Raw genomic sequence first — 25,503 nt, forward strand, 5'->3', positions numbered from 1 at the left:
CTTTTTCCACATCTCAGTGAAGTATAACCATTTATGGATGCTCCCCCCTCCCCTGCGATGTTCTTTTATTTGTGTGATGGATTTGTTTTCAAGTAAGCTACAAAAATATTAATTGGATACAGAAGTTGAAGACTCCTCTTGCAAATGGATACCCACTCAAATGGGCTTTGGTTCTGCTCAGCACTATCCATTGGCCTGGTTTCTGCAACTTGATAAGCCAAACGACTGTTTACTGGGATAGCACAAATGTGTAGGTTCACAGAGAGAAACCTGTAGAAGTTTTATTCCTCCCTAGTTGTTTTTGCTCCCAAACCGTACTGAGCTAAGCCAAGGTTTCAAATCCTTGTTCATTGTTAAGGTCCCTCCTCACTCAGCATGAGCTGCGGCCAAGCTCATCTCCAGGTGTTTGCATGCTTGTGTGGTTTCCATAAGCCATGGTTTGGTTTATCATGTGGTAAAGCCAAGCTATTGTGGTGATCAAGTGCACCATGAAGCATAGATTTGGAAAACTGACTCCTGCCTCACATTGTATCTTACTCAATACTGCCTTGTGCTACCCTCTATTCATCGCACGCAGCACTCTTTCCATTCTGCTGCAGTTCAACTTTTGCCAAAAACGACATTATTCATCTTGTGCTTTGCTGGGATGAAATTACATTACTTATGTAATTGATGCAATTAATTATGTAAATTACATAAGTTATGTTGTAATTACATTGTTCCATCCCATACAAAGGAAACAGGAAGGGGGAAGTAATCAGTTATTTATTGTTTGCAGACTGAAAGCAACAATAATGGTAAACACCAATTGTATTTTCTGGATCAATTTCCTTCTGAGCATGGGATGAATAAGCGAACACTTGCAATTTCCACAGCAATTTCAGTTTTCAATCAGACAGGCCGTTGAAAACTAAGTGTAGCCAAGGTTGACCACTGGGCTGCTGTTAGGGCAATCAGTATTTTAATGCTGGTTCTAAATGTGTTTGATTGTATTTTCACTATTGTTTTTAGCCCTCTTGCATTTATTACTTTGTGTTCTACAATGATGCTTTTAAACTGTTGTAAGCCACCTTGAATCCCAACTTGGGAGAAAGGCAAGATAGTTAGTTAGTTAGTTAAGTTAGTTAGGGATAATAACAAATTCATTGCAATTATCCAGCATCTCTAGGGAGGAATGGAACAAGAAGTTAAGGACTGCTTTCTTCAGCTCATGTTTGGTATAGTTTAGCAAACCATATTTAATGGCTTAGCATTGCATACCAACGCAGCTCGTGAGAAAGTAGGGCATTCAGCAAGCCTTCAAAAAGACCTCTGGCTGCAGAAGCTTAATCATCATTCAAAGAAAGAAAGAGATGAATAAAAAACAAACACCGAAGACCAAAGAACCAGTCTAGTAACAAATCTTTAATTTCTAGTGAGCTTTAAAGGGTTTCAGTAGTTTTCTTTTCTTTTCTTTTTTCTTTTTTAACAAACCAGTTCAAGTACATGCCTTTGGATTATAAAAGTACCTGAAATTGCCTAGAATATCAGCATGCATAGCTTGTTAATATTTACATATATTTACATGAGGGAAACAAAAGGAAGATCTACATTTATTTACAATCTACACAGGAGAAGAGAAAGGCAGCATAATCGTATTTCTTAAAATACAGTTGTTTGAATAGTCAGCACATGCATATTGAGATATATTTGTACCAAAGAAGGCAAAGGTTTTGAGACAGACCTTCTGGATTCTATGCTAAGGTATAGCATAATAGAAGTCTCTCTTTTTTCTTTTCTTTTCTTTTTTTAAAAAAGGTTTTTGCTTTGTTTCTAGTCTATTTGCATCAAGTGCTTTTAAAATGTTCACAAACACAATGGCGCGTTATTTACCCTGGCAATGAAAGCAATACAATCATTTCCTACTAACTAACTAGCAAGAAGCTGCTGGTGAATGAAATATCTATTGTTTTCTCATTACCCATCGACCAACATACAAGGATCTCTCCTTGTAAAGGCAGTGCCTAAGCTATCACCATTAATTATAGAAGTGATATAAATGAGACTCTACAGTATGTACTAAATGAAATATTAACAAGACCAGTGTCTTTAGCCTGAGAGATGCGCTAAACTGGAACTCACTTTACAGCCGTCTATCTATGAAAGTCACACATACATAATACAGCAGTGCCTGGCTTATAGCTCAAAGTCCAGACAGCTGAGGCTGTTTACTAGAACTGTATTATTGCAAAATACATTCCCTTAATTAGCTTCTGGAAGACAGAATTAACACTTAATTCCTTACCACACTGTGGCCCCATCATCCTTCTTTCTGAGTGCATTTTAATGCTGACGATTATGTACACAATGCTCAAAATGGGGTGAGATCCTAATCCCATAGGAATCACACAGTTTTCTACGAATTAAATAATAATAATTCTTGTTTTACGCCTAAGGGCAACAATTTACTGAGAAATCGTCACACATCCGACCCATTTGTTTGAACATGGGGTGATGCGAGATAAAATCCTGGCAGATTGTGCCTCAAATTATCACTTGGGAAGATTCGTTTCTTCCACCTTCGCCCCTTTCATTTTTTTATCCTGGAAAATTTAGTTGTTCAACAGTGACCGTTAGGATGTCTGTCTCATTCTCTCTCATAGCTTTAAAACAAACAAAAAACCTTCCCATATATTTAGATTCAAACATTTCTGTACAAAAAGGAAAGCCAGTTGAATTCCATGAGATGCCGTTCTTTGAAATATTATGCATGAAGAGAGACTTAATTCTGACTAGTAACATCAATAGTATTAAAACGTTTGTAGAAATATATACAATACTGTTAAGTATACATACATTTATATAAATAATATATTTATATATTACTAAAGTTAATTACAGATAAATCCTTATATCACAGCAATCAATGTGAGATAACAAAAGAAAATGTCAACAAACTCTGGCTCATTTCTCTCTCGGTTTCGTATTTCCCCCCTCATGGCTGTGTGAAGCAAGAGGCCACATTTAGGCCTGTTTCTCTTTTCCAATTTTTGCTTCTCATGGTTTTCAGAAGGTTGAAGGGGCTTCTCGATATTTGCTCCCCCAACTTTCACGCAGAAACATACTTAGTAAATATTTAGGCTGAAATCTTTACCTTGAAGTAAGCCCCATTGAATTAAATAGGATTTACCTCTGAGTAAATGTGGTTAAAATCCAGCCTTAATCATGCTTTGTGTAGAGGAGATATGTTGAAACAATGATTTTTAAGTAGGCTTGCCACGGTTTGCCATACATCAAGAAAATTCGTGACATGTCCTGGGTTTCCAGGTGTAAAAATGGTGTCAGGAGGGTATTTTGCCGAATTGGCATAATGTCAGGCAAAACCTGGATGTATGACCACGCAATGGAAAAAGCAGCAGAAACAGCTCAAAAAGGTTAAAATCATTATTTTGGGGGGAAGGTTTCCCCCCAAAAGCTCAACAATTTGCGGGTGTGAGGAACTTTACTTTTTGAAATATGGCCACCCTATTTTTAAGTGAAGTGCCATTGATTCCAAAGGGTCTCTTTTAAGCATGATTTAAGCCTAGATCAAACTGTGGTTCCAAGGAGATATTGCAAACCATCATTTCTATCCTAAACTTGTTATATGAGCATAACACAAACGAGCAGTTTCCAAACATTTAGAAACTACTAATTAAAAATTCAAAGCCGTGATACATATAATAATTGTGATGTTTGTGTTGTGCCTTTTGAAAGCCCACAACTATTATATCAATATCAGTGAAGCCACATCACCCACCCACCCCCATGAGCAGAGGATCACAGGGTAGGAGTTGCCTTAGAGGTTATCTAGTGGAGATACAGCTACTGTACAGCATTCCTGATCTATGACCACCCAGCCTATGCTGAAATACCTTCACTGACAAATCTATTTCGAGCCTGCCACCACCTGGAAAGATTTAGTTGAAGTTGGCTTCCCTGCAATTTCCACTTATTGGTTCACCTCTTTTTGTGTGTATAGCTAGTCCTCATCTGAATGTCTATCCCCACCTGCATGTTCATCTGGGTTCCCTGAAATGGATGGATGAATCATACATTGCAAATGGGGATGTGCAGCCCTTTCCCAGGCCTGTTCCCCTTGTAGCTGCCCAAGATGAGAGCTAGGTTTGGATCACATAAGCCATCTGCCTCCCACTGAAAGAAGAGCAAACTCTAACTTGGGGAGTTTGAATGGTTATTGTGTGTCACTCTCTGTTGCCCATGGACTCCACCAACACTAGAACAAAGGACACACTATGTTGCCGTACTAAACTCCCTTGTAGCTCGGGGTGGAAAATTAAAATGAACATTCATTGTTTTCCTACTAAAGTTTCCTCTTGTGGAACAGGTGGAGCAATTTCTTGTTTCTTTATTAAACTGAAATGTAAGTTGGAAGAGTAACTGTTTCTACCTTTTCTTATGCCATCACTGCTAGGTGGCATATCCAGTTCTATTTAAGGCAACAGTTTCCAATCTCCATTTCATCCTGATTCAGATTGAGGGGACCAGGGGGTTAAAGGCAAAGACCATGATTTTTTTTCTTAAAATATGTTTATTACAATAGATAAATTTTCTTTTTGTACAGTTAAAACCCAAAGTGTAGTTAAGGGGGGGGGGAATCTCTAAGTAAGTTATAATACCTCGGCATTGGCAATGAAATCCTCTTTCAGTTTTCCTACTTGAGAAGTATAGAGAGTTTATCTTCCATAATATATGGAGAGAATGTACTGTGCATGTGGGGTGGGGGGTTTAGATCCAGAAAACACTATGCATATCCTTGCTAGCTTGCAGTTTTTGTAACAAACTAAGGTTGGGAATTAACTGCAAATGAATAGCTGGGAGAAAATAAGATTTTATAGATTATTTTTGTATCCACATTTCTCACACAATACTGGTGAGAATTTTGAGGATGAAATAAAGATTGTGGCAAGTCTCCCCCACCCCACTTTGTTTTCTTGCAGTATCATAAAACAAAGAAATCAGAAGTTGGATGGAACACCTTTGCTTAGTATCACTAAAGGTTTAGGCAATGTAGGATTTTGAAGCCTCGCATCTGAGGATGGATTCAGCAGGCGTTGTTTCCTGACACCAAGCTCTGGGGCCAGGTATTATAATAATTGCCATTATTGGGCTTTGTTCTGTGGTCCCAAGCCTGTATCTAGGCAGAACTACACTGCACTGCGCAGGAGTATCACAAGATTGTGATACTTCCTCCATATATAAAAATTCCCCACACACTAACTAGATGTCTGTCGCTTAGTCTTTTCCTTGATGTTCTGTGTAGAAAGGGTATGTTTGTGTGTGTATCTATATCTGAATATTCAGTCCTGTTAGCTCCAACTTGTAGTTTGAAATGTCACACTGCAGGCACAGATATACCACTAGTTCCCAGAGGTGGTATCCATTATAGTGATAACAGATCTGATTTCAGCTGGTTGAATTAACATAACAAAGTCTAGGGTAAGCGTTTACTTTCCACTAGAATAACATTTGCAACACAATCCTATACATGTATGCACAGAAGTAAGTCCCATTCAATGGAGCTTGCTCCCAGTGGGTATAGGACTGCACACTCCGTTTCCCAAATGTTGTTTTCATGCGCTAACCGGTGAGAAGTGATGGTGGAATCAGAACCATGACATAGAATATTCAGGGTTCTCTAAGTTGCTGAGAAGGTCCAAAATCCCAAGCTTAGAAATACATTTAGTTGTTTGACACACACACACTCTCTCTCAGAATGCACTGTTGGAGGCATGTTTTTTCTCTTGTGCTCAGATCCTGCTTGTGGGCTCCCCATAGGCATGTGGTTAGCCACTGTGAGAATAGGATGCTGAACTAGGTGGGCCTTTCTTACACAGCAGGACGCTTCTCTATACTCTGTTGCTGGCCAATTTGCTATTATTGGCTACAGTATAAATTCTAGCATACTGCTGGCCCAGCCCAGTTATATGCCACCTTCCAGGCTTTTTATCTCGCCCTTGGGACTTTCCCAGGCCAAATGCCCTTCAAAAGCCTTGCTCCACATTGAGTGCTTATGCCTGACATTGTGGTGCTTGCCTGGATGGAATTTGCTGGTGTTGGTGTGAGAGCGCTGCAGTTTGATGATCTGAGAAACCAGTCTGTTTCTTGATAGCTCCAACCAAGAATTTTGTTGAAGGCAGATGTAACATGGGGGGCCAGGATTTCCCTAGCACAGAGATATCAAACTAAGGTCACATCTACTGGGCAGAGTATGACACTCCCAGTTCAGAACCACACTGGAAAACAGAAGCTATGTTCTCCATGGACACATCTTTGCTGAACTGGGAAGGTACCTGTGCAAACTGCTTCAGCAGTGCGGGCCAGTCCTTCAAGTTTGTCAGCACTCTGTATGCCTTTATGGTTGGAACTGGATTGAAATGTGGAGAAATCTGGACTAACCCTCTTTTACCTGACTTAGTAGCTGTGTATGTGCAATGAGTTTTGCAGGCGTGTTTTTTTCCGTACCTGCAGCTTAAAGGCAGGACAGGATAGGCTGTGCCATATGCTTCTCCTGTAAGTTTAAATTAGCTCTAAAACTGTCCCTCTGATATGCTAGCAAGAGCTGGATGGACACATCTGCAATCCTCTTGTTGAGAAGTGAATGGAGTTATCTAAGAACCAGTGGTGAAAGATGTGCTATTGATATCTATATGCTATTGAAGTGCCTGCAATTTTTAAAACATTTTTTCCCCAGTGGGATAGGATTTTGCTGTCACCTCAAGAATGCCTGAGAAGATGGCGAGGGCATGTGTGCGCACACACAGAGAATGTCACCTATTCTATAGCCTGAAATATGTTCCCATTACTTCATTTCTCCCCCTCCATTCCCTGCCCCCATTGCTGCATCATAAATTATTCCTGCCAAGGTGGCACAGTCATCAAGCTCTTGTATCTCTCTGCTCATCTCTCTTTGGAAAGTGTTTGCTTCGCTTAACCAACCACAAAATGTGATGATTTTAACGGAACTACTTGAAGTCACATACTTCATGGGAATTGCCTGCTTTGAATTTAGGCTTTATCTCAATCAAATCACTGCGCATTGAGCTATTTTCACTCAATCTCCTCGTTGTGCATTCCCCCCCTTTATTTAATAACAACAACAATAATAATGTCTGATGTGTTCATCCATATCACTTTAAAAATACAGTAGCACTTTCCTCCATTATTATTTAGAATTGATTGTATTTGTCATTTATGGCTTTGTTTTGTTAAAATATATGCTATATATTTATGCCTACTTGAGTACTGGATGCTAAATTTAGAAAATAAACATGCGCTTTGAAAATAGCCAAGGCAGAAAACGAAACATTAGCCCTATAATGTCTTTCCACCAGGAGCACAAGACTATATTAGAATACTAATGGATGCATTACTTATATTAATGAGTTTTTAAAGTCATACATGACTATGAAAAGCCTTGTTCCCTGTAGCATTAAGATAGTTCAATGTTAATTTGTATTCGTTGCCTAATTGATCACAATTATTTTTTGAAAAAAGGTGTCTGAAAACTTATAGCTAGTTAATAACACTTTTATCCCCATAATACCTTCAAGAACTCTGTATGGGAGAAAATGTTTTGGGCCATTTGGCAAGTCTCCTGATGCAACTCCAGAAATCCTATGGTACGACCCTATTTCCTCTCCTCACTTCCTAGGGGATGTGCTGCATGTTAGCCTGAACAGGAGGAATGCCTGCTGTTTTGGGGGGAAAGCAATTTGAAGTGCATTCATAAAGAAATGTAGGTGTGTGATATTCCAGAAGATGGAAATACAGAAGATGGAGTAAGCAGGTAGACTGATTTATTATTCTAGGAGCAGTCAAAATGCTAAGCCAGACATGAAATTTGTGCATGTAATTCATCTCTGAAAAAATATAGCCTCAGTATTGGGGTGGGGGGTGATAATCCAAAGAGATGCTAATAAATACTTTTTGTTCATGCAGGGTTTGTTTTTTTTTGCTTGGCAATAGGCACTTCCACTTATTTGAATCTAGCTGAGTGATGGCAGTAAACTAGAGGAGTCCATTAATATGGCTTTTTTACTTTACTTTACTTTTCTTTTTTTGGATTAGTACCAAAGATTCAAAGCAGAAGTTATGGGATTTTGTGTGTAACAAAATGGGAAGAACAACACAAAGGTCTGCAACTAAAGGGCACGACACTTCCACAATCAAATAGATTTCCTTGGGAAGGCAAAAAGCACATGCTCAAATCTTTCCCATTTACATCAGCGGGACTGATCACTGAGTCATGCCCAGTGCGGTTCAGGTCAAGGAGAGTGCAGCATATGAAAACATCTCTTGCTATTAAGTTGAAGAAGGTTCATAATTTTGTTTTGTTTTTAATAAGTATTTGCCTTGTGAAACCTAAAAGTGTGCTTCATGTAAAAGTTGGAGGGAAAGCCTTTTGTTGTTGTTCTCTTCCAAGTTTCAGTTAGCATTCTGCATACTTGAATACATGGATCACACCCACTGTGTGTAGAAAATAGGTAGAAAAGGCTAAAGGGAACACTTCCCCCTGCAGTACTCACTTTCTTCATGCAACCCAGGGCCGTCTCAAGCACATCAGGCGCCCTGGCGCCGTGGTGTGGAGATCGCTCCGGTGCCCCTGCCCCGTTTCTTGCCGCGGCTGGTGGGCGGGCGCAGCATGCAGCGCGGCACACACCCCCTACCGGGCCGACGCCCCCCGCCACCCAGACTACCCCTAGAGCCAGCCCTGATGCAACCATTATTATTATTTACTAGTGTATTTCAGCCCGTTCAATAACGGGCTCTAGAACATCCTGGGGTTCGGAGAAGCGCTTGCGCAGCGCTTCTCCGAACCCTGGGACCTGTCATTGCTGTCGGCGGCAAGGGGACAGGAACGGAGGAGGAGAAAGCGCTGCTTTCTCCTCCTCCGTTCCTCTCCCGCAGCCGCCGACAGCAAGGACACCTCCCAGGGTTCGGAGAAGCGCTTGCACAGCGCTTCTCCGAACCCTGGGACCTGTCATTGTTGTCGGCGGCAGGGGGACAGGAACGGAGGAGGAGAAAGCGCTGCTTTCTCCTCCTCCGTTCCTCTCCCGCAGCCGCCGACAGGAAGCAGAACTCCCAGGGTTCGGAGAAGCGCTTGCGCAGCGCTTCTTCGAACCCTGGGACCTGTCCTTGCTGTCAGCGGCAGGGGGACAGGAACGAAGGAGGAGAAAGCGCTGCTTTCTCCTCCTCCGTTCCTCTCCTGCAGCCACCGACAGGAAGCAGACATCCCAGAGTTCGGAGAAGCGCTTGCACAGCGCTTCTCTGAACCCTGGGACCTGTCCTTGCTATCGGCGGCAGGGGGACAGGAACGAAGGAGGAGAAAGCGCTGCTTTCTCCTTCTCCGTTCCTCTCCCGCAGCCGCCGACAGGAAGCAGACATCCCAGGGTTCGGAGAAGCGCTTGCGCAGCGCTTCTCCGAACCCTGGGACCCGTCCTTGCTGTCGGCGGCAGGGGGACAGGAACGGAGGAGGAGAAAGCGCTGCTTTCTCCTTCTCCGTTCCTCTCCCGCAGCCGCCGACAGGAAGCAGACATCCCAGGGTTCGGAGAAGCGCTTGCGCAGCGCTTCTTCGAACCCTGGGACCTGTCCTTGCTGTCAGCGGCAGGGGGACAGGAACGAAGGAGGAGAAAGCGCTGCTTTCTCCTCCTCCGTTCCTCTCCTGCAGCCACCGACAGGAAGCAGACATCCCAGAGTTCGGAGAAGCGCTTGCACAGCGCTTCTCTGAACCCTGGGACCTGTCCTTGCTATCGGCGGCAGGGGGACAGGAACGAAGGAGGAGAAAGCGCTGCTTTCTCCTCCTCCGTTCCTCTCCCGCAGCCGCCGACAGGAAGCAGACATCCCATGGTTCGGAGAAGCGCTTGTGCAGCGCTTCTCCGAACCCTGGGACCCGTCCTTGCTGTCGGCGGCAGGGGGACAGGAACGGAGGAGGAGAAAGCGCTGCTTTCTCCTTCTCCGTTCCTCTCCCGCAGCCGCCGACAGGAAGCAGACATCCCAGGGTTCGGAGAAGCGCTTGCGCAGCGCTTCTCCGAACCCTGGGACCCGTCCTTGCTGTCGGCGGCAGGGGGACAGGAACGGAGGAGGAGAAAGCGCTGCTTTCTCCTTCTCCGTTCCTCTCCCGCAGCCGCCGACAGGAAGCAGACATCCCAGGGTTCGGAGAAGCGCTTGCGCAGCGCTTCTCCGAACCCTGGGACCCGTCCTTGCTGTCGGCGGCAGGGGGACAGGAACGGAGGAGGAGAAAGCGGCGCTTTCTCCTCCTTCCTTCCTCTCCCCAGCCGCCGACAGGAAGGACGCGCGCACTCTCCCCCCCCCCGCCTCCTCCAACCGCCGCTCCTCACGGCCAGGGAGGGTTGTGAGGAGGCCTTCGCCGGCCTCCACCCCGGCGGGAGCGGCGGTTGGAGGAGGCAGAGTGGGGGGAGAGTGCGCGCGCGCAGTCTCTGCTGTCCAATCCCTGTATCCCTGGGGCACATGCGCAGTGACCCAGGGACACACGGGACATCTGGACGCAGGGACAACATGGACATTATTATATAGGATTGCATCATGGGGGGGGGGGTTCCAAAAATACCACTTGATTTTCCTAGATATTTTCCTTGTAAATTAAAGCATAGTTACTCAATAGATGAAAAAATAAGATGTATGTGAAATGTGAAGATTAGATAATATTTGAAAATGCCTTAAACAGAAAGTAAATTGGACAGTAATTTGAAACCATATGAAAAGAAACATTCTTAATCATTTTTGGATGGGGTGGGGAAACTTTCTCCATCCAAGGAGATGGGGACACATTTCAGCAATGGGCTGGGCCAGAGGGAAATGTGGATGAAGCAACAAAGGGAAATTTCAACTTGGAACAGTGGGCTAGTTCTTATACACCCACACACCCATCTCTACCCTCTGTCCAGGCCAGGGCCAGCCCCATTGCTGCCACCCCACCACCAGTGCTGCATCTCTTACCTGAGTTGCGCGCCAGTGTCCATGAAGCACCAGCAATGGTGTTGGCTTCCGGCGAGATCTCGCTGAACTCTCATGAGATCTTGTGTACTCCACAAGATCTCACAAGATACTGGTACTGCTGTTGGCACCACTTTGCTGGTGGTGGGGCAGCCAGCAAGGTGGGTCCCTCTTTGGCTTCCACTACTCCAGGCGGGCACATCACCTGGCCTCATCAGTGGGCCGGGAGATTGATCCAGGCAAGCAAGTGACATCATTGGGCAGAAACATTCAAAAGAGTTGTAGAGCAGGGCCAGTGAGGCATGTGTGTGTGGCTGTGGTGCGGCGAGAATCCAAAGGGCCAGACTGAGAGGCTTGGAGGGCCTGAGGCATTTGTACCCCTGGCCCGAGGTCACCATCAAACTTGGCATTGTATGAAAACTGTCTGATGCCCATAGTTGGGCGATTTTGTATGTGTGTGTGTGTGTGTTCTTTAAGTTGATTTAGGGAATAATGTTTTAAAGTTCAGAAAATAAAAGCAAATTGAAAGGCAATACAAATTTAAAACAACACTTAAAAGTGCTGATTGCATTTTTATGACTGGTGTGTGTGTATGTGTGTGTGTGGGGGGGTTGTCACAATATAAATCAAACCTAATCTAATCTATACTGCAGAATAATTACTAACATGCTTTCAAACTTAATTCACAACAAGCTTCTTTGGTGTGTTTCCTATCCTAAGAAGAGTTATGTTGACAGCTCCAGTCTGGTGACTCTTAAATGTGTAACTGGATTGGAAATAGTATTTGAGGCACAGTTCACGATTCATTTGGGCTGCTGCAAAGTTCTTTATCCCATTCATTTCAGTGTCCCGCTTTTGTTAGAAGTTAATGCCGGCAGACCTCCACTTGCATCATTAGTGCCATACGCACCTGACAATCTTTTGACAGTTTAAAAAGAGCTGAAACAAAAGTTGTTTTGATGGCCTAAACCCCACACCATCTCCCTCCCCTGCTTGGTATCACAATAGATCACTGGCCATTTGTGACAAGTGACACACACATTGTTTGAGAGGTTTTTAATTAAGCTGTTTAACATGGAGTGCACAGTGTACTGATGTGGCACAGAGTACATGTCACTGAAAGCCATGTGATGATGATTAAAGCAAGCTTTAAAAGATAAGATTGGAGGGTGGCTTTTTGGATTACGGTGAATCTATCAATTTCAGTTTCTCTGTCTTTCTCATTTTTGAAGTCTTAAATTCCATTCTCCACATTTCAACATCCTTTTGCATTTTTTTAAACTCCCAATGAAAATTAATCATTATTTTAGAGTTAATTTCTCCTGATTCATTTTTGCAAAGCAATTTCCCTTAATATAATACATTTTTGTATGTAATTTTCAGTGATACGTGCATTTATATTAAAAAATATACCCTAGTATATGCATTTTTCTACTTGGCTGAAGAACTGCCTTGAAAAACGAGGGAAAATGTTAATTTCAAAGGGTGACTGTGTTTTGGTCTATGTAGCATTTTGAGAAATATGAATTACGTGGTTTTGCCTTTAACTGCAAACTGAATCAATTTTCCCCCATCATTATTTGCAAACCACCATTTTCAGTGTCCCTGATGTAGTGTTGCTTGAGTTCAAAACAGGAGAAATATTGTTAAATCAACAAAATATTTTAAAAAAACCCTATTCATAAAAACTGCTACATCTGAGTAGCCTGGCATTATTTTTCTTCAAATTTATCAGTTTTATGCCCATGAAGATGTATGCAAATGAAATCAATTGACTAAAACTCATCTGATTACACAACTACAGTTTCTTTCAGCAGGTAAATCTAATTAAAACTCATATGATTATTTGACAAAGATTCATTTAATTGAGTGGTGGCCTTAACAAGAAGAGGTCTGCATAAATGAGGAAGTGTATTTATGTGGTGTCATGCAAAGCGTCAGTTATATGGAAGGCTACATAGTTGGTATTTTGTTTGGATTACTGAAGTTTGGGTGATGGCAGTTAAACTGATATATGCATAAGAGGGTAAACAGAAGACTATGAATAATTTTATTTATAATATTATCATTGGAGTGAGTCTGTGCTGGAATACAGGAGAGCAAAACATATTGGCAAGAGCAGAAAGACTAGTCTTTTGCATAGATCACATTAGCTTTATTTTGCCCTTAAGGAAAAATCCTATACATGTCTATGAAAATGACAACTGTTCTATATTTGCTTTTGGATTGATCTATAATGTAATAGAGTTATTATATTCATGCTGTGAAATTCTTTAACCTAGCTGAAAGAACTAAACTAAAATACAGAGAGGCTACCATTCTCTATTCGATTACATTGGCTTATAGAGTTAATTCTTATCCAGGTTTTGAATTTTATAAAATGTTTTCATGAAAGTGACATTAAATAGTTTAACATACTGGGAAACAAAACAAAGCCCCAACACATTAAATGTAACGGGAACAGGAGCTTTGGGTTTAGAAATAATGAGAAACATATCTGCTCTGCTTTGAAAAGAATAAGTGCTTTCAAACACCAGGTTTGAAAGGAGTAGTGTCTCGCCAGAATATAAGTAAAAACAGACAAAAAATTCAAATGGATTGCAATTCCTTATTCAGGTTTGACTTCATACAGCAATTTGAGTTCAGCAGTTACCCACCTCCTTCCCCAGTCAGTCACTCTAATATAACCACTCTCCCCCCCCTCCCAAAAAAGCAGATCTCTTGTCATACAACCAATTTAGGAGCAAATTAGACTCAACGTGGTCATCTTGTTCCATTGCTTCTTGCATGGACCAAGATGCTGGGAGTGGGTGTTGGTTAAGGGGAAAATTGAGCAAACAAACAGCCAGCTCCTATGACTGAATGTATTTAAGCAATTCCTCTTTTGAAACTGCTCATTTACCCCCAAAGTATGTGCCCTTTGACTTGAACTGTACACCTGTTGTTAAACATTATGATAGAGATTCTGCTCTGTTTTTTGTTTTGTTGTAAACATTTATTTTCCATCTTGATTAATTCCTTTTGAAATTTTGAAAGTTTGTATTTAATTTTTGCAAATTATAATATAATAATGAACTGTGCAACAGTTTGCACATTTTGACCCAGTGTGCAGTAGCTGTAGAAAAGCTGCATTCCATTTTAGGGATAATTAGGAAATGGGTTGAAAACACCCCTTTTACTATTACTGCAACATGAACCACGCAAATGGTTTTTTAAAGGGAATGGGGCTTGGTGAGCTGGGTGGGTAAACCAAGATGCTGTAGAAGAATTTGGGGCCTTGTTAATGAGCCCCCATGGCCTTATTAAGAACTCCAGGAGTTCATGTCCAGGTTAGAGCCTGGTGAGCTTCATTGGTATCTCTATATTTTGTGTGTGCAAGTACTAGGTTTAATGTGTATGGCAGCCGAACAGCTGGGACAGCAGCATGGGAAGGGGTTCACTGCTGCGGATCTTGGGATTTTAAAAGCTGTACAACTGAGTTTTAGGGTTATTAAATCCTAGTATACAGAGTCTGTTGTGCTGGCGTAGCGCTATGCTGTAGAGCAGGCTGCAGCAAGCAATCTTTTCACTGGGTTCTGTTTACAGCTGATGTGGGAAACCTTTGGCACTCCAGATACTGTATTGCTGAACTACAACTCCCATCAGCCCCAGCAAGCATGGTGAATGGCCAGGAAAGAGGGGAGTTGTAGTTCGGTAACAATTATAGTTGTAAACTCCTTAAAGCCATTTTGGCATATAAGCAGGATATAAATTAATAAATCTGGAGGGCCAAAGATTTCCCACATCTGGGCCACACCATCAGTGAACGATGTGCAGACATGTCTGAATAAGCCCTAATTTTACATACTGTGGCCAATGCCAACCTAATGGGGTGTTGGAGATTGACACAGCAGCCTTTCTGATTATCCCATTCGGAGAAATGTGTTGTTGTTGTTGTTGTTGTTTTGCCCAGCAAGTATTTTCATTGGGGTGATAATGTCATTGAAAGATACAATTCCACCCCATAAATTATTTCTGATTTCCACTGTCCTATTAGGGACTCAGAAGCAAGCTTGTGAGATACCATAAATGTTGCAGAGAATAACATAATTTAGGGACCAGGAGAAATGGTTGCCACTATCACATTAGTTCCCTGCAATGGCAGTGACTTTAATCTTGTCTTTGTAAGTCTCTTTATTCAGATACAATTATAATTAGTTACCATAGGAAGGAAAGCAATGCAGATCAACAATCATAACTTGCTGTGTAAACTGTATTGGTTTCAAAAGTAGACCTGAATGGACACTGTCTTCCCAAATGATCACACGTATTATTTTTCATTGAGACTTCAAAATACCACCTTGTTCTTACAGCTTTTCTAACTGGGCTCTGTTGTTCCGAGTTAGAGTTGTATGTGGAGCCAACATTTTGCACCAAACACTCCATTCTGCACTGCTGTGGAATTAATTGTGGTACTCACACAGCCCTGAGCATAGTGAGGTCAAGATGTTCTAGGCTGGATTCAAAAAGGGAGAAAGGATTCAAAGTATAAAGAAAAATAGACAGAAGCTGTGCCCTGCACACCCTTGTGTGCGCGTTTGCTCAGTGCCATAAAGGGGAGGTTCTGTAGCAAGTTCTCGTGTTTCTGCTTGTGCAAGTGATTGTACAAGTGAAAGAACACAGTTTGATGCAGTGCCAACTTTTTTGCACGATGCTGTAACCATTCTTCTGTGAGAGGTTAATCTTTTTTGACCCAGCATTGCCTATAGCTGGTCATGGGAAGCACTCTGCCTGCATGGGACTATTGGGCTTTTGAACTGAGGGAAACAGAGAGGAAGAAGGACATGGTCTTTTCCTGGCTCTAAGCTCCCCGCTCTGTTTCATAAAGATTTATACATTTCTAGAGAAAAAGAAGAATCTCCCTACCTCAGTTTGTGCACAGCCACATTCTTTATTGTGGCTGGTGTTACCCACACAATTTAAGTTGTTGACCAGAGATATATGGACAGTTTTGGCATCAGTCCCAATTGCACTTTATATGATAGGCCATAATTGGAGTGCCTGGGTTCATTTGGAACAAGAGGTTTTAAAATAATAAAAATAAAAATGCATTAGTTTGCTGTGAAGAGCAAAGCAGTATCTCAAGAGTTGATAAAAAAAATCCCCCCACTTACAATGCTTTAAACATTTTGTAAGAAACTGCAAACTATTTAACTGTGATGAAATTACAGCTTACACTTTAAACTAGAACTATGCTCACAGAAACTTCCCCATGTTTATTAGTCTACACACAGAATCCAGGCTCGACACTAAAGTAAATGCATAGAGGCAACCAGGTTCATAGTATCATAGGCAACACCTGCACCATGCATACAAAGTGCATTTAAAGGACATGGCTTTACCCAAAGAATCCTGGGAAGTGTAGTTTATTGCTTGTAGAACTACAGTTCCCAGCATCCCTAACATACTACATTTCCTAGGATTAATTAGGAGAAGCCCTGTGCTTTAAATACACTTTAAATGCATGCTGTGGCTGTGACCATAGTGTGCACCAATTTGAAGGGGCTCTCCTCTTTTTTCTCCAGAGCCTTCTGGAGATATCTGAACAACACAAAATTGCTGGGTGGTTATATCCCCGAGCTTATTATCCAACCATGGCAAAAACCCTGAGTAAAAACAACACCTGCATGTGTATGGGAAGAGGGGTTGTTACGTATAGAAAGAATCTTCAAATGTGACAGCCAAGTCACCTTAGAATTTGACTCCTAATGCCGACAAGAAAGCTGCATCATTTGCTGGGGCAGACTGACAACTATTGCAGTGCTGGGCTGAAATCACCCAGCCACAGTGGGAGACACTGCCGACACGTTATTTCCTGTAGGATCAGTTGGGTAATGGGTGCACAAACTCTACAAATATCAGGCTAATTTTGCAAAATTGCCCCTTTGAATTGCGAACACTTTATCTCAAGAATGCACAAAAGGTGGAATGAGGTGGGTGGGCTCATTCTGTACGGAGGTCAAGTTGTTAATCTGCTTGCTTCTTCTGGCCTGTCTGATGGAATCTTTAATTTTCCTCTTAAAAATCCAATGTGCTTATTTTCCCACCTTTCTCTCTCTCCCCTCTTTAATTGCAGCAACAAGGAGCAGCCACGACTGTCTACTGTGCTGTTGCCCCAGAACTGGAAGGCCTGGGAGGGATGTACTTCAACAACTGCTGCCGTTGCCTGCCATCGCAAGAGGCGCAGAATGAAATGACTGCAGCAGCCTTGTGGGAGCTCAGCGAGAAGCTGATCCAAGAACGAATTGGCAGGCAGGGCAAGTAGTGGGCAGCTCCTGGAAAGATCCAACACCCAAGCAGAGAGGGAGAGGGAGAGAGAAATGCTGGGGGGGGGGGGCGAATGCCAGTGCTGGAATCTTTCCAATCCTATCATCTAGAAGGTTACAAATACAGATTAGCTAGTGTTAAACGAAATGATAGCCATCATGACATTGTGAAAAGCATTAAAGACAGGAGGGAGATGGGCAACAAGGCAGGGTTATCGGACAATATAATTTCCCCAGGCTTAGTTGCCTTAGTTCTGTCTCTTTGATTATGTTCTGCCATTTTCTTTTTTAATTATACTCTTTGCTCAAAATGTACCCCAGAGAAAAGCCAGAGAACCATTTCCCATGCTGTTTTTCTTTTAAGCCGGGCAGCACACTGCATTTTTAGGCATGTCCCCCCCCCTCTTTTCAGCATACACCTAGAAAAGTAGCATGTGAACATGTTCAGCTTGTGTTTCCTACAGGGATGCATTCACAAGGGAGTTGTCTGCTCCTTGTTGCATGTACATTTTGGCAGGCGAAGCAGGGGTCTGCCTCTTTGAAATCAAAATGGTGTTTGGGTTTCCTCCATCCATTTGCGAACTGCACCCAGCAAACTGTATGGGATTTTAGTTTGCAATTAGGGCTTACTCTCTGAGGAGGGCATCCCCCTTTGCCAGTCTCGCTTCTGGCTTGTTAACATTTTCTAAAACAACCCAAAATCTTAAATAACCAAGAAGTCTCCTTGGCTGCAAATAAGAATTAGCTTGCCTAAAAAGAGAAGGTGCCCCGAAGTCCGGGTTGCTCCCCTTCTAATTAAATATATTGCAGGATATCCATAAAATATGATATTAAAAGATACATTTGCAAACCATTCTCTAAATACTGTGGGGGGTAATGTCTCTTTACAAACACACAGGGTGTGACCAACTGGAGGGACTGGAAGGTTTTTTTCCATCCATATCTCAGATCAGAGTTTTAAGGAGGGTTGGAGTATACCAACTATTGCCAGTGTCTCAGTTCTTCCAGCACCATGCTCAGTTCAGTTCCCCCCCCCAATTTAAATGTAATAAAAGAACATGCTTGAATATTGTCACCTGAAGAGCAAGTCTGGTTCCTGTGAATGTCTTTAGTTCCTTTTGCTTTTTTTTTTTAAGAAAAGAAAACTTGAGGAAAAATAAAGAACTCTTCAATGCCATGAAAATGCCATTTTTGTTCTTGTTTCGTTCCGAGTTCATTTGTCTGTGGGGATTTTTTAAATTTTTCTTCTTTTTTGTGCTTTGTAGCTTATCTTCATGCCAGAAATTGTTGTAAGCCATCTGCAACCCAGCATCAGGTTTTCTGTAAACAAATAAACACAAAATGGTTACTTGACCCTCCTAAAGCTTCAATTATTTGTGATTGGGAACAATATGCAATACTTTCCAGTTAGGTATGAATTGCCTGATTCATCTTACATCGGGGCCAGCCTAGCACGTTTTGCCGGAATCTGCTGCTCCTCCCAACAGTCTTGAGCCTGTGGCATAGAGGTCTTGGTTTCACCTCATCTCATGGGTGGGCTGACCCTGTTTTACATTAAGATTCCCCTCTCCCTGCCCAGCCCCAGCATACCATCCCAACAGCCTTGCACCTTAAGGTTGGGATGTTCTCTAGCATCTTGCCCAAAATTACCCAGTGGGTTTCAAGGTTAAGTAAACCTTTGAATCCAGATCTCTTTGTGTGTTGTCGCTTCTTTATCCAGGGAAGGAGAACCTTTGGCCCATCAAATGTGGGACTCCCATCAGTCCCAGTCAGCATAGCCCCCCGAGAAGGATGCTGGAAGTTGCAGACCCACAACATCTGGTGGGCCATAGGTTCCCCAGATCTGTTCTAGTCGCCATACCATACTGCCTCTCCACAAAAGTGCAACCAGTGCTAGACACACCTTATTGAATTACACCTCTCATGACTCTCCTAGTTTTAGCCAAATCTCCCCACCCGCATCCCCTAGATAGTTAAAGGGACCATCACAGAAGCTTCTTAGCCACAGCTTCCATCATCAATACAGGGTTAATAATACTGGTCCTCCTTACAGACTTCTTGTATAGATTAGAAGATGGTGTATGTGAAATACTATATAAAGGCTAAGGAGTGGTAACACCAAAAAGTAGTCTTAGCATAACTAATGAAAAGGTGCCTGACAAACAGCTACTTTGAAGCCTATGTAAAGAGGGCTTCATTTATATAACTTCTTTCTAGATTCATTAGATAATATTTTCTTCTTTTTCTATTTTTATTGATTTTTATGTACATTGATACAAATGAAAGCAAAACACAACACAACAGGTAACGGAATGTTTCAGGTATTTCACAGGGAATATTTATCAAAAGAACACATCAGGTCCAAGAGCATTAAATCACCCTCTTGCAAAGAAAAAGGCTAATAAGTCTTGGACGCAAGTACAGTATACACTGAAGGAAAAGAGGATCAAGAAAAAGCAAATGGCAAAGAGATATGTGGCATTTTCTAGGCCACCTCATCCATAATCCCTGGCTTGCACAATCCCAGGTAATTATGATTCTATGTAAACAAATCTTTTTTTAAAAAACAAACAAAACAAAGCATGCCAACTTATTCAAAAAGAGAAAACACAGTGCCCCTGAGCATATATGGAGTGCCCTTATCTTACTGACTGCTCTAACACTCATGCCAGCCTTCATGCTTTTGGCTAGAGCAAGCTTCCAAAGTCAGGCACACATTTTGTGTCCTGGCAGATTTATTTCACTAAGAGAGCACCTGTCAGGCAGCTAAAATCCACCATCAGCCACCCGATCAACCCCCTACCACTTGGCGCCTTACAGCCTTCCATCATTTCAGAAGCCCTTCCTTATGCAACCAAAGTAACAATATTTAAAAGGAATGAAATGGCTGTGTGATAAATAAAAAGGAACAATATTTCCAAAATAATTGCTACTTTGCTCTTTGATAAATGGTTCAAGTGCTCGATAATTCAAAGCCATTAGCTTTAAATGCTGCATTGTACTTTGGTACATTTCCCTTCAGTCAAATTTATTTATTGATCTGTTGATAGATGCAGTTTCAGAAAATTTACATAAATTGGTACCCCCGCTCCCTCCCTAACAGATGTGGCTCCAGATATCAATGAAATGACAACCACATGCAAATAAGTGGAAGCTCATCATGCAGAAATCCCACAGAAACACAGAGTTAAGCCATGTAAGGGCACGTCAGAGCAGGTACATACAGTTGTAGGATCTCCGACAGCAACATTTGTCCCACAGAGGTGATGGCCACTGATTTATATGGAGTCAAAGTCTCCATATAATAGGGAGTGGCCTCCCTATCAAGCTAAGTGGCCTCTCTTCCTTTTTATCAATGTGAGCTGCTTAAGGAAAAAAAGATTTGTCTGAAAAGGGGGGGGGTATAAATGCAGTTAAGTTTTCAAAGAAGAAAAGGTACAGGAAGCTCTGTTCCCCCTGTCCCTGCCTGGCAGACTGCTTGGCTCTAACAATCAAGTGCCTTTGACTACAGGGCCCAAGGAAAACATGTGGTCCTCCAATTGTCACTGGACGTCAACTCCCATCACCCCCAACATCCACAGATGATGGGAACTGCAGTCCAACAGCATCTGTAAGGGCCGATGCTCCCCATCCCCATTCTAGCCCTGTATGGCAGCTAGGGGACTATTGTTTACTGGGTTGCATGCAATCTCAGTTTCTCTCCATGTCTCCCCCCAAGAGAAGTATGAAATTTGGTGGATTGGTTCTGATTTGCACATTAATGCCTGGTGCAGATCAGGCCGCTTCATATGAGAATTTGCAAAGGCTAAACACCTCAAGAATCTTCATGGTTGGCTTTGACCAGCAATGGCTCTGCTGGGTCTTACGCCTTTGCCAAGCTTCCTGCCTTAAGATCTTTTAAGCCACGGGGAGCTGTGACTTTCCATATATTGTTGGACTCCAGTTTCAGTCAGGCTCAGCCAGCATGGCTAATGGTCAGGCTAATGGTGGGAGTTTCAGTCCAACACTATCTGGACTACAATCAATGTTAAGACTACATCTCCCATCAAGCCTGACCATTAGCCATGCTGGACCTGGAGGGCATAATGTTCCCCAGCCCTGCCTTAAGTGGAGATGTCAGGGACTGAACCCAAGGGCCTTCTACACACAAAGCACATGTTCTGCCACTAAGCTATGCCCCCCCCCCCAAGTAACCTTCCACAGAACAAAAGACAAACCTTGGGGCAAGGCAATATTAGAAAGCCTTTTTTTCAGCAACACTGCAATAATTTGACTTATGTCAAGGTTGAATAGCTCTCTGCCAGGTGTTAAAACTCATGACCTTTCAAGCCAAACACACTTATACTAACCAGTTTACCACTGGAACAATCAATATCTTGTAAGTGAGATAGTCTAGACAGATCCTCTTTTGTCCTTTGGTCTTATTTGTAGCTTAAGAATTGATAATTATATCTAGCTGGAAAGAGAACTGCCTCGGCTATTTAATAAACTCTCTTTCTCCTTCCAACAGCATTCTTTCCCATTTTGCACTCCTATTTTTTTAGCTTCAGTTGTCCTATTCGTTCTCTCTAGATTTAATAAGCTATTTGAAGGGCTTTCCCTTGTACTTTTTTCTTTTTAAATAATATATTAATATATTACCTGCGGTGGGGTGTGTGTGGTTTCATTAGAAGACATTGTAATACACCTGAGAATTATTATTTTTTTAGGCAGGTCTATAGTTCAGCAGTCCGCTAGAGCATGAGACTCTTATTCCCGGCGTTGTAGATTTGAGCCCCATGTTGGGCAAAGGATTCCTGCATGGTAGGGGGTTGGACTAGATGACCCTTGTGGCCCCTTCCAACTCTAGAAGTTTAAGATATTGCGTAGCATCTGTTTTGCATGCAGAAGGTCCCAGTTTCAATCACAAGCATTTTAAGGTGAGGCTGGGAATGTCTGAAACCATGGGAAGCCACTGTCAGACAGTATATGTTGCTTACAAGCATGTGGCTCTCTAAACGGGTCCATTCTAAGGAAATCCTCAAACAGAGCTTGATCTGTAACAATATGATACTGAGCTAAAAGGACTAATAGTCTGACTTGGTATAAGGCTGCTTCCTCTGTTATACTGCAGCATTTTTGGCCAGAAAGCAAGCAACAATTCCAACAGCCCTCCCCAAACTGTGAAGTAGCCTGGTAATAAATCACATAAATGTAATTCTGATTGCATGCTCCTTGGGACAGAGACCTTCCTTATTATTTGGTAAAGTGCCATGCACACCCACTTACAGTGGTACCTCTGGTTACAAACGCTTCGGGTTATGAACTCCACTAACCCAGTAGTAGCTGCTCCTGGTTGCAAACTTTGCCCCAGAATGCAAACAGAAATCACGTGCCAGAGGCTTGCACACAGCGGGAGGCTCCATTAGCGAAAGCGCGCCTCAGGATAAGAACGGTTTCAGCTTAAGAATGGACCTCTGGAACAAATTAAGTTTGTAACCAGCGGTACAACGGTATTTAGAAAAAAGCATAAAATATAGCTTCCTTGAAAAGCGGCAAGATATAAATGACTAACACTACTAAAATGAAATGAAATAAACAGTCATTTTCCAGAGTGCAAATGTGGATCACGTTTTATTCTACCCTGCTTCAAACTCCCTGAAGCAGAAAGCTAGCAGAAAGGATTTTTAGACTAGTCTGATCCCTGACACACTAGTTTTCATATTCACTAGCTTCCTCCTAAATGTGACAGGACGACAATCCAAACACGTAATGCCCCCCACTGGTTTCTCAAATGACACAGTCTAGTGAGGACTATACCCAGAGTCTCCCCCCCCCCAAAAATATTCAGACATAATAGGGCAGAAGGGCAGATAGGCATCCAGGGACTGATACTGGTTGTATATTCTACTTCCTTCTTTGTGCACAAACAAGCTGATCCCCCCCCCCTGACTGTTCAAAAGAAAGGATTCAATGAACCTTCAAAGGATCTCCCCATTTGGATTGTCCTGAAAAATTCAAAGCCGGCATCCATTGCTAATCCTACTCAGAGTAGACCTATTGAAGTTAATGGACATGGCTAGCTTAGGTTCATTAATTTCGATGGGTCTGTTCTACATAGAACCCTGGGATTGTGTGTTTTCTGGCTCTAACTTGAATATGATTTAATAAAGTAGCATTTGTCAGGATGCCCATTTTTCTGGAAGGTTTCTCCTGCTCCCCCCCCCCCCCAGATGTGTACTTTATGCAGCATTGAGAAATCGTGCTTGTTTCTTTAAAAGAGCACTTTCCGGATGGTGCTCCATGAATTAGCCCTATGCCTTTAAAAGAGGAGATTGCTTTGGTAAGAGTGCGGCGTGGCAGTTGTAAAAGTGTCAAGGTGTTATGAATGTCCTGATGATAGAGCCCAGTTGTTATTTGCCGGGTAGTGAGGGAGGATAGCTAATGATGTGCAGCATGTAAAATGTTTGTTGCTCTAATCCATCTGTGTGGAGGGGAGCAAGGGAGAAATGGAGAAATGCAGGGGGATTTACTTGGACAGCTGGAGATAAAGTGTGCACTGATGGAGTCATCCAAGAGGTAGCTGTCAACGGGAACCGTCTCTGCATATAATACAAGGCAGTTCACAAGGTGGCCTTATTCTTTTGTCTGCGCTTTTAAGAGAAAAAGGAAAGGGTGGGGCTGGTGATAAAAGAGCAGCTAACTCTGCCTGACTAAAGCACAGTGCATAGCAACACAGGAAGTTGCCTTTGGTCCATCTAGCTCAGCACTGGCTGCACTGGCTGGCAGTGGCTCTCTGGGATTTCAGGTAGGAGCTGTTCACAGCCCTACCTGGAGATGCCAGGGATTGAACCTGGGACTGTCTGCATGTAAGGCAGGTGCTCTACCACTGAACTACAGCCCTTCCCCACTGGAACAGACAAGACAGAGTCAGGCGAACCAATGAGCCCATTGCCTCCTTCAGATCATGGATGGGGTTCCTGGGCAATCAAATGTAAGAACGTAAGAAGACCCTTGGTGGTTTAGTCCAAATGTCCATTGAACCCAGCATCCTTTTTCCTGCAGTGGTCAGCCAGATTCCTATGGGAAGCCCACATGCAGAAAAAAGGAAGCTCAAGTGTTGTCTGCACTGACTGACAGTGGCTCTACAGAATTTCATGCAGGGGATATTCCCAGCCCAACCTGGACATGCTGGAGATTGAACCTGAAGCCTTCTTGCATGTAGTGAATGAGCACTACCCCCACAAATAGAAAGTTGCCTTATACTGAGTCTAGCTCTGCTTTGACTAGCAGGGTTTCAGTCAGGGGAGGCTTTGCCAGAAAGGCCCTGAATCCTTCTGCATGCAACTGAACTATGGTGCTTCTCCTACCAAGTTTCCACCTGCATCCCATGACAGGAACCCAAGTCCTTTGTCCATCTAGCTCAGTATTGTCCACACTGACTGGCAGTGGCTTTCTGGGGTTTCAGGTAGGAGCTTTTTGCAGCCCTACCTGGAGATGCCAGAGATCAGGCCTGCTGAGTACACTTGCCACAGGCCTGGGAGGTCTGAGCCAGCCAGGGTGGGGGTTGCCAAGAACAAGACTCCCAGACCAGAGCTGAGATAAGCTGTGCCTGCCATAGATTGACTCTGTATTGCTGCGAGTTATTCTTTTGGGGGTGGAAGGGGGAGGAATAGGCAGTATGCCTGAACCCCTTTCTAATTCCTGGATCTAGCACGAATTCAATTCCTGGAATAGCCAGACTAGCTTCCTAGTGAATACGACTCCTTAATATAACAAGGGAAGTGGCTCAACGTCAGAAGGCAAAAGGGTGCCCCCCTCACTCAACTGGGTGGTGCACCTGCAGGCTGGGCAGCTAGGAGACAGAGCTATGCCTGGTACCTGTTTGAATCCAAGGCTGTGGCTATGAGAGAAGCAAAACCTTTTTGGGGTGTTAATACTGTGATTCCCTCCATTGTATGCTCAGGTTGTATATATGCGTAAATAAACATATATCATAAAGATACTGCAGTCCCCACTTTGCCTCATTTCCAAAAGGAAGCACAAACCCTGTGTAAGTGCCTGGGACCCCTGGAATCTTGCACTGCTTGCAGATGGGGTGGCGTGCGACACTGGTGCCTGAAGCGGGATTCGTGTTTCCTGGAGGAAGGCCTGTGAGCGAGGTGTGCCTGAGTCGAAATGGAGGGAAGAATAGCAACACTCCTTGAGTGGCTTGAGAGAATGA

The 25,503-nt window shown here is 43.0% G+C and overlaps 2 protein-coding genes across 2 annotated transcripts in view; one reads left to right on the forward strand and one right to left on the reverse strand.

Moving 5' to 3' along the window:
* The window catches only part of WWOX (WW domain containing oxidoreductase), a 572,066-nt gene extending 553,413 nt beyond the window's left edge, over positions 1-18,653 (forward strand). Inside the window, exon 9 of the mRNA XM_035117487.3 lies at positions 17,111-18,653. Coding sequence (XP_034973378.1) covers positions 17,111-17,299 — 189 coding nt within the window. The 3' untranslated portion in view covers positions 17,300-18,653. The remainder of the gene's footprint in view (positions 1-17,110) is intronic.
* The window catches only part of MAF (MAF bZIP transcription factor), a 251,743-nt gene continuing 239,266 nt past the window's right edge, over positions 13,027-25,503 (reverse strand). The window contains exon 3 of the mRNA XM_035117489.3: positions 13,027-18,620. The gene's annotated coding sequence lies outside the window, so the exon portion shown is untranslated. The remainder of the gene's footprint in view (positions 18,621-25,503) is intronic.

The sequence above is a fragment of the Zootoca vivipara genome, chromosome 6 (genome assembly GCF_965207765.1).
Source record: "Zootoca vivipara chromosome 6, rZooViv2.hap1.1, whole genome shotgun sequence".
In the NCBI taxonomy this organism is placed as follows: domain Eukaryota; kingdom Metazoa; phylum Chordata; class Lepidosauria; order Squamata; family Lacertidae; genus Zootoca; species Zootoca vivipara.